At 37.6% G+C, this 15,220-nt stretch overlaps 1 protein-coding gene across 1 annotated transcript in view; it reads left to right on the top strand.

Moving 5' to 3' along the window:
• Positions 1 to 15,220, top strand: part of ABCC4 (ATP binding cassette subfamily C member 4) — a 286,747-nt gene that overhangs the window by 179,193 nt on the left and 92,334 nt on the right. Inside the window, exon 20 of the mRNA XM_036757037.1 lies at positions 4,949 to 5,028. Within this exon, the coding sequence (XP_036612932.1) occupies positions 4,949 to 5,028 (80 nt within the window). The remainder of the gene's footprint in view (positions 1 to 4,948; positions 5,029 to 15,220) is intronic.

Genomic DNA, 15,220 nt, shown 5'->3' with positions numbered 1-15,220 from the left:
ATCAGTTTTCCATCCTGCCTTGAAAATTCTCAAGGCTTACTTCCTCCAGGAAAACTTTTCAGAGGGGAAAAAACCCCAACAACCACCAGAGACATATAATTCTTCCTGTTTCATTATCTTCTTCTACCTTCCCGAGCCTTGTCTATGCCCTTATTAGAGTTATCACTATCCTAATTACTTTGAATTTAAATGCATTTATCTGTACAAAAATGGGCAATTCTGTGTGTTTCTCTATGCCATTTTATGTTTCTGTCACTGAGGATGTGTGTGTGTGTGTGTGTGTGTGTGTGTATGTGTATGTGAGGGCTGTGTATACTCACACACACATTATGTAGATGTGTATGTTTTTCCTCTTCCATTATGTTCAGAAACAATAATTCTCAGTAGTGCAGTCCACAGACCCCTGGAGGTCACTGAGACTCTTTCAAGAGGTCTACAAGGTCAATTTTTTTTAAATTTTTTAATTATTTTTTTATTTTTCATAAGATTTACAGTAGGAAAATGCTGAAGGTTAAAAAAAATGGATTTTTACTTAAGGGCATGTTAGTATTTTTAATCATGACATAACACATAGACCTGGACTTAGGATTCCAAGCCTCTCTCAAATACTTTAAACACGGGCAGAATGATTCCGGAAGAGTTTTTCTCTCACATGACAAGCTATGGTTAAATCTTGATAACAGTACAATTCAGTATGCTGCAGTGTGGCCAAGACTCAAGTTAGATCTCTGTTAAAGTTGAACTTTGATACCTTCTGGTGTAGAGAAAATCCTGGGCTCTAAAAATGATACAGAACAACGTAAGTAAACCCACTGAGGTGTAATCTGTTTGAGAGGAAGTGAGGGGTCCAGCCTGGTTACAATGGGGTATGTGGTGGGGAATGCTGGGTTGGATAATAGAGTGCAGCCAGATTATAGAAAGTTAGGTAGAAGAGTTTAGATTGGATATTGTATTTAAACGGCACAAACCATTAGACTACATTGAGCTGAGAATTCACATGATGAAAGTCATGTTTAATCCACCATGCAGGTATGGGGATTCATTGTTAGAAAGAAACCTTATAATCCAGGAGGCCACCTAGAAGGCTATTGTAGTAGAGATGATAAGGCTCTGTACTAGGGTGGTGCCAGGAGAAAGAAGGGATAAAGAAAGTAAGAGACATTTAATAGGCAAACAAACAAATACAGCCTTTGCTATTTGAGGAGACCTAATGGATAAAGGAAAAATGTAAATTAAAGATTTTGAGCCTAGGTGACGAAGAAGAATGGTGATTCAAGCGAACAAGTTAGAAGGCCGGACAGATTTTCAGGGAAGATATTGACCTTGGTTCTTAGACACATTGAGTTTTAGACAACAGTAGAATTTCTATTATGAAAATGCTCAGTGAGTGGACAGGACTTTAGATAGAAATTGAAGTCATTTATTTAGTAGACACATATTAAGCCTTGTCTATGTGTAAGCCAGGAATTCTGCCAAGTAAAGAGAGTAAGGAAAGAAGTTGGGATGACTGGCAGTAAGGAAGAGGCTAGCAAAAGCAACAGTGACTTCCTAATTGTTATCATATATCCCTTCCTTATTATTACATATTAAAATATGGAGGTCCCCATCAGTGTGTGCCCTCTGGCAAGTTGGCTGTCTTACCTTGTGCAATGTCAGAAGAATAACTCTGCCATACAAAATAGCCATGTCACTTGGGCACATTACTTAACCTCTCTCTCTCTTTCATCTTTTAAATGAATGAGTTGGGCAAGATAATCTTTCATGTCTCTTCCAATCTTAAAGGCTATAAATCTGTTAGTAGCTTGTTTCCCAGGGTTATTTGTGAAATCAGAATCATAGTATTGGAAGGAGTCTTAGAAATCATCTGATTCAACTCTTGCCCTAAGCTTAAATGTTCTATGTACTATCTCCTGCCTCTCATGGTCCAGCCTCAACCTGGCCGCCTTAAGTAACTGGGAATTGACTAACACATGGGAGAATCTATACAGTTTTCAGAAAGATCAGTTTGTTAGAAATTCTGCCTTTATATTGCACCAACTTTAGCCTTCCTCCAACAATTCCCTCTCCCCTACTGTCTTTCTTCCTTTTCCCTCCATTGTGTTCTGTTTAAAGCACTGAAGAGGCCTTGAGATACAGTGGAAAGATGACTGATTGATTCTGGTATCAGATAACCTGCCTGTTGCTCAATAGCTGTGTGACTTTGGGCAAGTCACTTACCCCTCTGGCCATTGGAGTAAAATGTCTCTGATCCCCTTTAGCTGTCCTCTCATATTCTGAATGGGATCCCTCTGTTTTAAGCCCTTCTATAGGCATCTACCTTACAATGGTGTCAGTCTGTCTAACAAAGCATTTCCAAAAATGAGAGTACTTACTTTTTTCATGGGTATAAATAATTGGTGCCTCAGTGCTACACCCTCCCTCACACAAAGAGGCCAACAAGCCTAGTCTGGGATTGATTCTCATTGCATCAATTTTACCTCCTAATCTGACAGAATGAGGCCAACTCCCCATTTTCCTCCAGGTGCCCAGAGATGCAAGCAGGATCCCAACCTAGAAATCAAATGCTGAACCCTTGACCCAGACCCTAATGGACAGGCTACTCAGGAACTAAAAACTGACTTGTACAAATGAACCTTAGGAAGAAGGTTCCCAACCCTAGACATATAGTAGTTCTTTTTTCCTACATTTCTGAAAATGATCCCCTTGCCCCCCAAATACGCACACAGATACCTACTGTTTTTATCATTGGTGATTGTCCTCTGGTAGTGGAGGCGTTGTCTCTATCTAGGTCACCAACATCAAATCTTTGTCATTTACCGTAGCCCTAAGCCTAAATGACTCAATTCAGATTATGGAGTCCCAGCAAATGAGAACCTTTTTCTACTACATGGCCTCCACTACTTGTTTTCCCTTATCCTAACCTATATGTTTTCTATCTTTCTTTCAACTCTCTCTACTCCTTCCTCTCCTTTCTGAAAGGTATCATTTCCATTAAGTATATTTTCTTGGCAACCACAGATATATATCTGCATATCATGGTAGATGGTAACATCATTAATGAGGAATTTTCCCACAAACTTACCACCTCTGCTCTTCGGTCAATAAAGTCTGAAGCAAACAAACTTGTTTCTATAGAAAGAGGTTGGGGGAAAAACAACTGTGTTCACAGCTTTGACCACTTAAATTTATTTTAGAATCTTTTGCAAGCTTTATTCTCAGAGTTCATCTGAGCGCAGACCCTTAATTTCTCTCTGTCTCTCTCTCCATGTCTTTCTCTGTCTCTCTCTCTCTCTGTCTCTTTGTCTCTCTGTCTCTCTCTCTTTCTCTCTGTCTCTCTCTCTACACACACATACACACACACACACACACACACACACACACACACACACACACACACGAAAGCCAAACTTCCCTTAACATCACTTGAAGTAATTTAGTAGTCTAGTGAAAGTTCTCCTATAGAACGTGGGCATTTCAGGTATATATCCAAATGCAGATTCTAGACTCAGAGGAGTTTTAGATGTACACCAGGAGCATCGAGGCATCTCCCTCCGCACCCCCCCCCCCAACCCCTTTGGAGCATTTCAAAGACAGAAGGGACCTGATGTATCCTTTTATGCCTAAAGACAATGAGACCCAGGGAGCTTCCAGTGACTTGCCCCAGATTGCCCAGATGGTTGTGTGTGATTAATGGCAGATAGAGGATAAAAGAAGTCAGGTTCCCAGTCTCTCCACCAGCGCTCAGTCATTGCTGAGTTGGAACGGGATGCAGAAGGCTTCTCCAGGTATCCTTTCAAAGTTGCCACAACAAAACTGTTGCCAGGAGGAGAGAAAGAGTCTGCCAGCAGCTACTGCCATTGGAGAAGCTTTTCTGTAGCATGGTGACTGCTGTGGCCTATTGACCGTTCATCCAATTTGGGCTAAACAGGCCTCGTATCAGCTTATATAAAGGAGGCTACACCTCCTTTAAAAAGTCTTTCATTCTGAGGTTAGTTGCTCCAGAATTGTAGGGAAGGGGCCCCGTCTCCTGCTTCTTTTAAAGCCAGAAAGAGCTGTTAACTGTTGTGAAACATAGAGGTCTAGAGAACTGGACAGACGTGTTACTTTCAGGTGTTCAGTGAATGAGTAAATTTATCTTTCTTGTCTGTATAGCTTAGTTTTAAATTCCAAAGTTAGAAAGAACAGATACTTAGGAAAAAGTGTCGTAGTCTGGCATCACTGAAGCATTTATGAGATCCTATTTTCTTGGGTTCTACTTGAATGGAAAAATCAGTGATAAGTAGTGACCCTAAATTATTAAGCAATTCCTGTTGCTGGCATTTCTGTTTTCCTTCTTCTCACCTTAGTTGATTTAAGAATAAGTTTTGTTTGTGTCAGTGAAAAATTAATAAATAAGGGCTGGTTAAATAACATCACGGGAGTGACAGCATGCTACATTTCCCCAAATGTGGGGCACATTAACTTGGAAATACCATAATCAACTCTTAGAGAAATCCTGTAACTGTATGTATAGAGGATTTGTTTAATAACATTCCCATTTAATACTTGGCCAAAAGCCCCAGCTTTAGCAGTTGTTTTAAAATTACCTATAACCATCTAAAAAAATTTATCAGAGTAGATTTCTCTTTCTTTTTGAATTACTGACAAAACTTTTATTCCCTCCCTTCTTGCTGCCCCTCCCCCTTCCTCCATTTAGTATTTAACAGTCACCTATTTTCTTTTTCATTATAATTGCTGTTGAACAAATACCTCGTACCCGGTTTAGAATCACAACTATAAATCTGCTTTTTTTCATCTTTACAGTTGGCATTAGATTATTGCATATGAATGCATAATATATTAAATGCATATGCATTTAAAGTATTGTTTTGATTTGTTTCTGAATTATTTCTCTTAAGGGGCTCTATCTAGGGAAATAAACAATTTCTCTCATATCCTGTCCTTATAGGAAGAATTTTAAATCGCTTCTCCAAAGACATTGGCCATCTGGATGACTTACTGCCACTGACATTTCTGGACTTCATACAGGTAATATGGTACCGAGTTTGGATTCCTAAACAGAGACCAAATGAGTTGCTAATTCTGTAAATCCTGTTCATTAAGAGAAAATCATCTTACAGTATGTAGTTTTAGCTTAATAAAAGACCTTGTTTGTAAGAGAAAGGTGTGGCTGTAATTCCAAGGGTAAGTTAACGTGAGTAATAACTGGCCCGTAGGCGTGGCTACACTATCGTGTCAAGATTTCAATTCATAACAGCTACATGCTTGGTAAGTTGCTGCTGATTTGCCTCTGGGGTAACTGGCATGGGTTTTGCTTTACTGTGAACACATTTCATAATACAGAAACAATCAACTCGCACGGAAAGATAGCCTAGATTAACTAAATTATGCATTGTATTACCACAAAGACCAAATATTTACTGCACCATTTTTGGATGAAAACAGGTGTGGTTCCTTACAAAGAAAAGATTAGTAATAATAAGATGAAAATAATACTGTGTTAACAGGAACAATAGAAAGTAGTTATTGCAGGTACCAAGCCTTGAATGGCCAAGTTTATTTGATCCAGTAATTGAGTACAGGATGAAAGCTGCATCAGGAAATGTCTTTTTTGTTTTTCTAGGCAGTACTTTTTACACATTAATAGCTGAAATATCTTTAAGAAAACAAACAAACCCACAGAGAATTTTTCCTCTCTAAAACTTTTTTGTTTTATCTGTGAATTTGAGGTTTCAAAAATAATCTGTGGCCAATCCATCCAGTGATTCATACCTGGCTACTGATGTTTCCATGATCACCTTTCTATATTGTTTTATGCCTTCTTCTTTTCAGCGATTCCGATCGCCGTATTTTTGTCTGCATTTCCAAGTATTTTTAATGGAAATGAAATACCTCCATTAACAGTGCCAAAGATTTTAGTCTGATTTAATTTAGTTAGCGTCTATAAATGTTTGGCGTATCTGAGCCTTTTTCTCTTCTTCCAAAATGCTAATGAATAGTGTTGTGCCCAGTAGCTAATGTCAAGACAAAGAAGTAGTGCTTGGGCCCTGAAGTAAGGTTATCATTGCTCCGTGTAATATTCTGATTGATTGTTCTCTTTTGTTACGTTCAAAAGTTTTTCCATAATATATTTTCTCTGAGGGATATTAGAAGAATAATGGAATTATTGTTCAAAAAAGTATAAATCACTTTTCTTGAATTTTTTGGAGACAAGTTCTGTCTGTGATTATATTGATGTAGGGAATTCCCAGACTGGAAACAACCTGAGTCAATTTAGGTTAGCAACTCAACTGTAAATAATAATCTTAAAATTTTGCTTTGGGTACCCAGAGGTCAGATGTCTTGTCCACGGTCTCCTATTTATCATGTGCCAAGGGATTGATGATGGACTCAGTTCTTCTGACACCATAACTAGCTCTTTATCCATTAATTCACTCTGCTTCTTTTTGGGGAAATTAGTTGAATCTAAATTGTTTGCCTGAAACCCATAGGCCTAGAATTCCTGTTTGTCCTGTAAGAACATAGTGATAGATATCTGACTTGAAAGAGTTATCGAGTGGAGTCCTTTCATCTGTTTACCAAAACTAAACAAATCCTGACTCTGCAGACTTTTAGGAGAACACCAGCCTCTAACTGCTTTCTTCTGCAAGTGTTTCTTATTGGATGTGGCTACTTATTTTACTTCTTAGAAGTAGAATTCTGCCTCACATCCGACCTTTGGAAGCAGCTGGACTTTTCCACATAACACAGGTGAAAATACAGTTTTCGTCTGTATTCCTGATTCATTGGAATAAAAACAAAAGGGTTAGAGAGATATTCCCTGTGTTTGCAACTCTAAAATGGGGCAGATGTTTAAAATAGGGCCATAATTGCCATATTTAAACATTAAGCCTCCCCCACATAATCTCCCACATAAAATATTCCAAAAAGGGTGAGGAAATAATGTACCTATTTTTGCTTTGGGCTATTAAATGAACTACAAAGAACCAGGTCTTCTTCTCTCATCTGTCAACTTAATCTTGGTTAAACTTCTCATTGGCGAATATCACCAATGTCGATTTCTTGATCTCCTATTTAATAGCAAGGGCCTATCACAGGCATTGTCTTTGAGAAAGTAGTTTTGTACTAAGGATAACTCAGTTATCAGTTATGATAAAGATCTTTTGTCACCTGTTTTGTTCGCAGGTGTCTTTAATAAGGCTTCTCATAATCCCTTCAGGAAGAAATATTTTCTCCTTTTTAAAACAGTATTAGCTAAATATAAAAGCTCTGATCCCTCCCATTGTTGTAGATTCTTTGAGGGACATTTCCCAACATTCATTGTTTAAATGGTTGTCAGGAGGAATCAAGTGAAACTTAATAAACAATGCAGCAACTGGTTCGTCTTACTCTGTGTGCAGAAGCTTTTCTTCAGAGGATTTGCATTCAATAAGTGGTCCTTTTACCATTATCCTGGGTTCTAGAAGCAATCATTTTGAAGTGTTCTGCTCTGTTCCTATATTAGCAAGTGAATATTTTGTAGCCATAAAATTATTCGCAAATAAAAGTCCACTTGATTCAAATTGTTAATTGACCTAAGAAGAAATCTGACATGGTCAGAAAGGCCCCAAAGCAGCAAATGGCATTCTGCAGACCTTAGTCAAATCAAGTAATCCTCCAGAAATCATGATTGCAATACACAGTTTGAGAATAAAAAAAAACGATTTTCAAAGTCAGGTATATTGTATTTGATTCACATTTTCCCCAGTTCAGCAAAATATCTTAAACCCATTAGTCATGTCAAAAATGTCCTGAAGGGGAAGCTAGGTGGCAGTGAGTAGAGAACCTGCCCTGAAGTCAAGAGGACCAGAATTCAAATCCAGCCTCACAGTTACTGGCTGTGCGACCTTGGGCAAGTCACTTAACCCCAATTGCCCTGCCTTCCCCCCTCCAAAAAAAATGTACTTGGAATTAGAATTACATTAACTGACATCCAGGGAGTTCTGCCTTATTCGATGCCGTTGACTAAGTTGCGTATCAGCATGGAAGGCAAGGCCAATATGACAATCCTACCTTTCTCCACGTGGGGTTGCACCTCCTGTTTTTAGCCTTTGGTTTTGTTAAAGGCAAGTTGGGCTCGAGTTAGCTTAATCCTGGGGGTTATGAAATGATAGTGTCTAGGAGTAAAGAATGGTGGCAAGAACCTGGCTCTGGAGTAAGAGTAACTGGGTTCAACTCATGCCCGTGATACCTTTGTGACCGTGAACAAATCGCTTACCTTCCCTGATTCTCAGATTCCTCATCTGTATAATAAGGTATTAGACTATATAGCTTCTGAGGTCCCTCCCTACTCAAAATCTATGATATGATCCAATAACTAAAAGAAATAAACAAGTTATTGTTATTTATTACACTTTCACAATCACATGGGAAGTGGAAATGGATATGTTTTTCATTTCTCTTGTCTATCCCCTTAGAATGCCTTCAGACATTCAATGGATGATAATATCCATTCTGATGTGGGAAGTAGAGATTTTCATAGCTAGCTCTTAATAACACCTTCTATTTAAATCTGGAGGCCCTTTGTTGTTCTATTCTAATCAGATTCTTTAAGGAGGTATGAATCTATAGCTGCTTTTGTCCAGATAAGTACACCAAAGGTGGAGCCCTCCAAACTGATGAATGAAACAATGAGGGGTAGAAGTAGGGGTATGAATTTCTTTGATAATTTCCCTGTACGTGTGGTTGCCCTTTAGGGGATTTGAATGTTACTAATTTATTTTAAAGCCACATTATTACCTTGTATGGAATTTCTGGGGGTTCACAAGGGCAAAATAGAAAACGACACTCTTAATGCTAAACTGACTTTATAAACTGGGATTATTTACTCTTGCAAAAAGAATTAAGTTTATCCATTTGGCACAAAATTTAGAATAAAACTATGCTATGATAATTTTTTTTTACTGATTATAAATAATGGATAGTATTCTGTTTTTTATATGCCTCAGTATCTCAAGGATTCCTTACTTCCTTGGTGTGCTTAATGCCTTTACCGGTACAAAGCTCTGGCAAACCAATTTACTCCTCCCGTTCCTCAGTTTCTCTGTTTGTAAAATGAGGTTGGACTAGATTGTTCCTTATCTGAAGATCATAGATCTATAGCTAGAAGGGACTATAAAGTGAGGTCCCATTTTATAGATATGTAAACTAAGGCCAAGGAAGTTGTGACTTAACCAAGGTTGAATTCTTCCTAAGTATCAGAGGTCAGATTTGAACTCAGCCTTCAGCTGATGTCTTTTTTTTTATTTAACAGATCTTTTGGCTTGTGATCCCCAAGAGCATATTAGTAGATGATTTCATGAGTTGTTTTGGCTGAGATAATTCATCACCTGGTGAACAACCTTTTGGTAACAAGCCTTTCTAAACATAGGTAGGCTGGTCTTTGGATGTCAGGCTTTGTTGTCACAGGGCCCATCTTCAAAGGCTTGCTAGTTCCATGAGACCTGCCAATGCCTGCATTCCATCAGAGCCTCAGAGAACCCAGGGCACCAGAATAGGATTGTAAGAGAATTCATGTTTTATAGGAATTGAAAATTCCCTTTATCATGAATTGCTGACCTTGAACTAAATGGCAAATAAAACTATTACAAATATGCAATTTTGTACAATGATCTTAGACAATTCCAAAAGACTCAGGATGGAAAATGCTATCCATATCCAGAGAAAAAACTGTGGAGTCTGATTGCAGATCAAAGCATACTATTTTCACTTTTTTTATTTGTTGGTTTTTTTTTCTTGTGGTTTTTCCCTTTTGTTCTGATTCGTCTTTCACAACATGACTAATGTGGAAATGTTTAATATGCTAATTGTACAAGTATAGTCTATATCAGATTGCTTGACGTTTTGAGGAGGGGTGAGGGAGGGAGGAAAAAAAAATTGGAACTCAAAATCTTATAAAAGTGAACGTTAAAAACTAAAATAATTTTTTTAAAAAAATTAATTTTAAGCCCAGCACAGATTTTGATTACTTCATTCTAATGAGTTGATGACAGAGTGTTTTTTGGTTTGGTCTGGTATTTACAAATTCTTGACAAATTTTGAATGAAAAGATCTTAGATCTCAGGTCAGATTCCAAAGAATATTTGTTTCTAAGCTATTCCCATCATCACCATCATTATCATCATCACCCAAAAGGGTTTATTTTGCTCCCACTTGAGCATGGGACTATGCCCAGAGCTGAACAAAGGAAGTCAGAGAGACAATTTCCTCTTTCTGTTTTACGAAGTGGTTAGACAACACGTATTTATTAAACACCACTGTGCTAAGTGCTGGAGCATCAGAAAATTTCTATGCTAATTATATTTTCCCCTTCGAAAGGTTAAATATAAAATTATATATGTATGTACATATATATAATACATAAAATGTGGCCAAAAAATGTTCAGGATGAGAAGCAGCTTAATTTCCTTTTTGTACCTTTTAGTATTCCTTTATCCTTCAAATCTCCAGTCACTACTTATCAGACTATAGGCTCTGTCGATATACCTCAGCCCCCAAAATGTGACTAAATTATTTTGGGAAACACTGTTATAGAAGACGGGTGGCTAAAACAGCAAGACCAAATGGGTGTGGTGTATTTCTGTAAGAAATCAGAAAAAAAAAGGTCTCCTTGTTCCTCTGCTCAATGACTCTGAGATAATGAATCTGTTGCTAATGGTAAAGTACAGATTAATTTATACAAAATTTCCTGACTAGGTGCAGTGTATCTAAAATCTAACATTTGGCCTAGAGATGAAGATTTTTCCCTCTTTTTCATAGTTAAGATTGATTATCAATGCTAAGCTGGAATTTATAGTTTTTAAAAACTAGAAAGCTTACTGCTCTCTTCCACTAAAGAGAGAAAGGGAAGATGAGCTGTTCTATTATGTCTTTGAAATACTAAGTGGGTCTGTGCCCAAAGAGGATGTGTACACACACACACACACACACACACACACACAGAGTATAAAAAGTACTAGATTTGATTCCAGATGACCTGAATCTAAATCCTACTACCCATAAAATCCTGGGCAGACCTCAGTTTTCTAATTAAAAAAAAATGAGAAGGTTGCATTAGCCTATTTCTAAGGGCCATTCTGCCTCTAAATATTATGATACTAAGATCTGGTATACAGATAATCACAAAGTTGACAGTGTAATTTACAGGCCAAAGAAAAAGTCACAGAAGGATATGTGTTTCTTGGCTTTTGGTGAACACCTCAGGCTTGCTTTACACTTACCAGAGAAGTTAGCCAATGACTGGCAGTACACATCCACATTTTGTGTTATTGTTCAAACATGCATTTTGTTATTCTTTCCTTAAATTAACACAGTTTGGAAATTAATAGTATTTTTTGTAAATCAGGTGATCAAGCAGTCTAGGAAATAGCTATTCATAGATAAAAAAATGTTTGTGAGTAGAGTTATTACCATAATAGGAAAGTTAATAAAGCAATTAGATATAATAGGTCTACTGTTCACATTAACTAAAAAATGAGGTAACGAAATAGGAACCAGTTGAATCTTGAAACAGGAATTTGGTCCTAGGAACAGGCCATCTTTAAGTATAGGAAAAGCAGAAAGAGGTTGCATAGTTTATAAAATCCACATTAATATCAAATATCTGAAATACTTAACAATCAATAATTAAATCAATAAATTTCTTTTTTTAAACAATTTTTTTGCAGGGGGGAGGCAGGGCAATTGGAGTTAAGTGACTTGCCCAAGGTCACACAGCTAGTACATGTGTCAAGTGTCTGAGGCCGGATTTAAACTCAGGTCCTCCTGACTCCAGGGCTGGTACTCTACTTAGTGTGCCACCCCACTGCCCCAATCAATAAATTTCTTAAGTACTCGCTATTTACTATTTGCCAGATAGGATACAAAAAGAGGCAAAAGATAGTCGCTGCCCTCAAGGAGCTTAGAGTAGTATAAATCTTCATAAGAACCATTTCATCTTTATTTCTTTCCAACCAGGTACCAGTAAAATGATGTATGTGTATATATGTGTTTTTCCAACTGACACTTGGAGCACAAGCCTTATCCCCTTTGATAGATGTGATGATACCTACGTCTGTCCCACTTCATGTTCAGTAGATGTTATTGACTGAAGGAGAGAGACAAAACCATTTTTTGTGGTTTGTTTTAGAAGGTTGTATCGGTTTAGGCCTGTGATTTCGTCTGTGGTAAGGAAGCAGCCCCATGGAAACTGTTTCCAGCTATGAAAATTAGCAACTCATTGGTGATTTGTATGCAGTCTTCGAGAATTGCTTGGAGTGCCATGAGGTTAAGTACCTGACCCTGGGTTAGAGGCAAGAATTGAACACACATCTCTCTGAATCCAGGAAGGCTCATACTACCTCACACTTCACTCTAAAAACTGATCAGAACTCTAATAATATCTATTATCTAACCACAACAGTACCGTGATTGCTGCACAGTTAATCTCTACTCACCTCTGACTGACTTTTTCACAGCTCCTGAAGCAGTTGTTCCAAATTAACACTCTTTCCACTCAGATCTCCAACTCTACCCTGTTCCCCCCTCATTTTCTGCCCATGACTTTGCCTCCTATTTTATTGAGACTATTTAGAGCATCAAACCTCATTCTGGTACTCTTCCAATCCTTGAGTACTGGAGGGATGCTTCGTCTTTTTCCCTTGGTAAAGTCAACTCCTCCACGTGGTTCCTCATTCTGATCCCCTACCATTTATTTCCTCTGTCTTCTTACTCCATCTATTATCTCTTCTCATATATCATACTCATTTTACAAATCAGTGAGACACAGATTAATTGACTGACCTGGGGTCTCATGGCCAGTGTGTATCAGACTGGACTTGGACTCATTTCTGCCCATTCTCTATCCACTCTACCGCATTTTTACTGCCCCACTTAACGCTCTCACTCTTGAACTACTGGTAACGTGGCATCTGTCTTCAGATTTCTTCATTCCCTCTTAGTAACTTATTTGTTCAAGGCCACTAATGATCTAGATGCCAGATTCCATGGCCTCTTAAAAAACATCTTATTCGTCTTCTTGTACAAAATGACTAATATGGAAATGTTTTACATGATTGCACATGTGTAATTGACATCTGATTGCTTACTGTCTCAGGGGGAGGGAAGGATAGAATTTGGAACTCAAAACTTGAAAAAAACAAATGTTAAAAATTATTTTAGGATATAATCGAGGGGAAAATTTTTTATATATATATATGTATACCCACACATATGCATATATATACATATATGTGTATGCATATATATACATACATACATATAAATTCTCATCTTCACTGGAGCATCTGACACTAGGAACACTCACAGTGTCGGATACCTTCTCTACCCCTTGGAACTGTGTGATATTGAACTTCCACTGATTCTTCTCCCAGCTTGACTGTTGATCATCTTTCTGCCCCTTAATTAGGAATTTTCCTCTAGGTCCTCTTCTCTCTATATACATCCTCCTTTCGTGATGTATGTCAACTACTCCCTGGCTTCAATTATTATCGCTATGCAAATTGCCACGCCTAACTTTGCCCCAGAGCTCTCCCCCTGAATTTCTGTCCCATATGTCTAAACTGAATCCATCGTGTCCAGATTTGGGAGGAGCCTTTTTAGGAAGGCCATTCTTGAGTATATCCAGAAGAAAGTGACCAGGATGGTGGCAAGACTTGAAACCGTACCAAAAGAGGTTTGGTTTAACTGGAAGAGTTAGTGGAGATAATAACTTTGTGAAGGACTGTCGTTAGGACGAGAAATTTGATTTATTCTTTGTAAACCTAGAGAGTAGAGCTTGAACCAGTGATTAGAAGACAGGTTTTCACTCAATATTGTTAGGAAGAAAATCGTCAGGAAGTTCTTCCGTATGTAGCAATTTGAGTTGCTTATTATTGACATGGGCTACCTTGTGGAATATTGTCTTGTCCCTGGAAGTATTCAAAAAGGGAATGGATCTGATGAAAGAATAGTTGTAAAGCTCTTAGTATAGTGTCTGGCACATAATAAGCATTATATTATTATTAATTACCATTATTCCAGTATGCTGTAGAGAATGTATATTTATGGGTTAGGCATTTTGACTTTTTAAGCCTGTTCCTCTTTTTTGTTACATAAATTATCACAGAATTTATTTAACATTTTGAAATTCAAAGAGGTTAGTGCTATCTTTCTTTCCCCAGTACCCCAAAATGTATCTCATTGTCATTTCTTTTTTTTTAATCTCTTACTTTTTTTCTCCCTTAAGCATTGTGGAGTATAGATTAACCTACATATGAACCACATATATCAGCTGGAACTTTTGTTCTTTTGTTAAGTGTGAATGTGTCTACCTATTTCAATGCCAAAATACATTTTGTTCCCTGAACTAAAGATTTTAATTCTGAGCAGAATCAATAAGGGACACATCAAGATACATGATTATAAAGTAATCAGATTTTGCTTCCTAGGCAAATTAACAGTGATACCCTTTAAATCTGGGGCATTATAGGCATATTCTCTCACTAAAAATAAAGCATCATTTTAATAAATATAGATTTGTTTTGACATGTGAATTTTGAGCATGTAACTTTCCCTCAAATCTCATAATCTGAAGAATTAACCAATTTGGGTAGTAGTGAGCAGATTTAGGGTATTTTTTCACTCCACTGGTGGTTTTTTTGAGATTGGAAGCATAAGGTGAGGCATCAGTCTTATGTGGAAACCAAAAGCAAAGGTATTTTCGAGCTTCATTAAGAGATGCATGATGTCCAAGGCTATTTGTGTTGATGACATCATCATGCTTGCAACAACACAGATTTGCAACCTTTTTTGCTCAATCCCTTGTATCTGATCAATTACTGAATCTGGTTGATTTATTCTGCTTTGACAAGATTCCTCACATCTGACCCTTTCTTTCCATTCAAATGGCTGTTGCCTTCATTCACAAACTCATTAACTTTATTGTGGACTATTGCAATAGCCTCCTAATTGGTCTCCCTGCCTCTAGTCTCTGCCCACTCTAATCTATTTTCCACAGAGCCAGCTAAGTGATATTCCTAATGCATCAGGCTGTACAAATCACTCCCTTGCACAGTTGGTTTGTTTTTCTTTAGCACAAATCTCAGTAGACCTAGATACCGAAGGAAACCGTATCTAAGTAAATGTCACAGAATTATAAAATCTGTGGCAGAATAGACCTTGAAGATTTCTGTGTGTATATTTT

Source organism: Trichosurus vulpecula, chromosome 4, assembly GCF_011100635.1.
Source record: "Trichosurus vulpecula isolate mTriVul1 chromosome 4, mTriVul1.pri, whole genome shotgun sequence".
NCBI classification, from domain to species: Eukaryota; Metazoa; Chordata; class Mammalia; order Diprotodontia; family Phalangeridae; genus Trichosurus; species Trichosurus vulpecula.
This window is presented reverse-complemented; position numbering and strand designations above follow the sequence as displayed.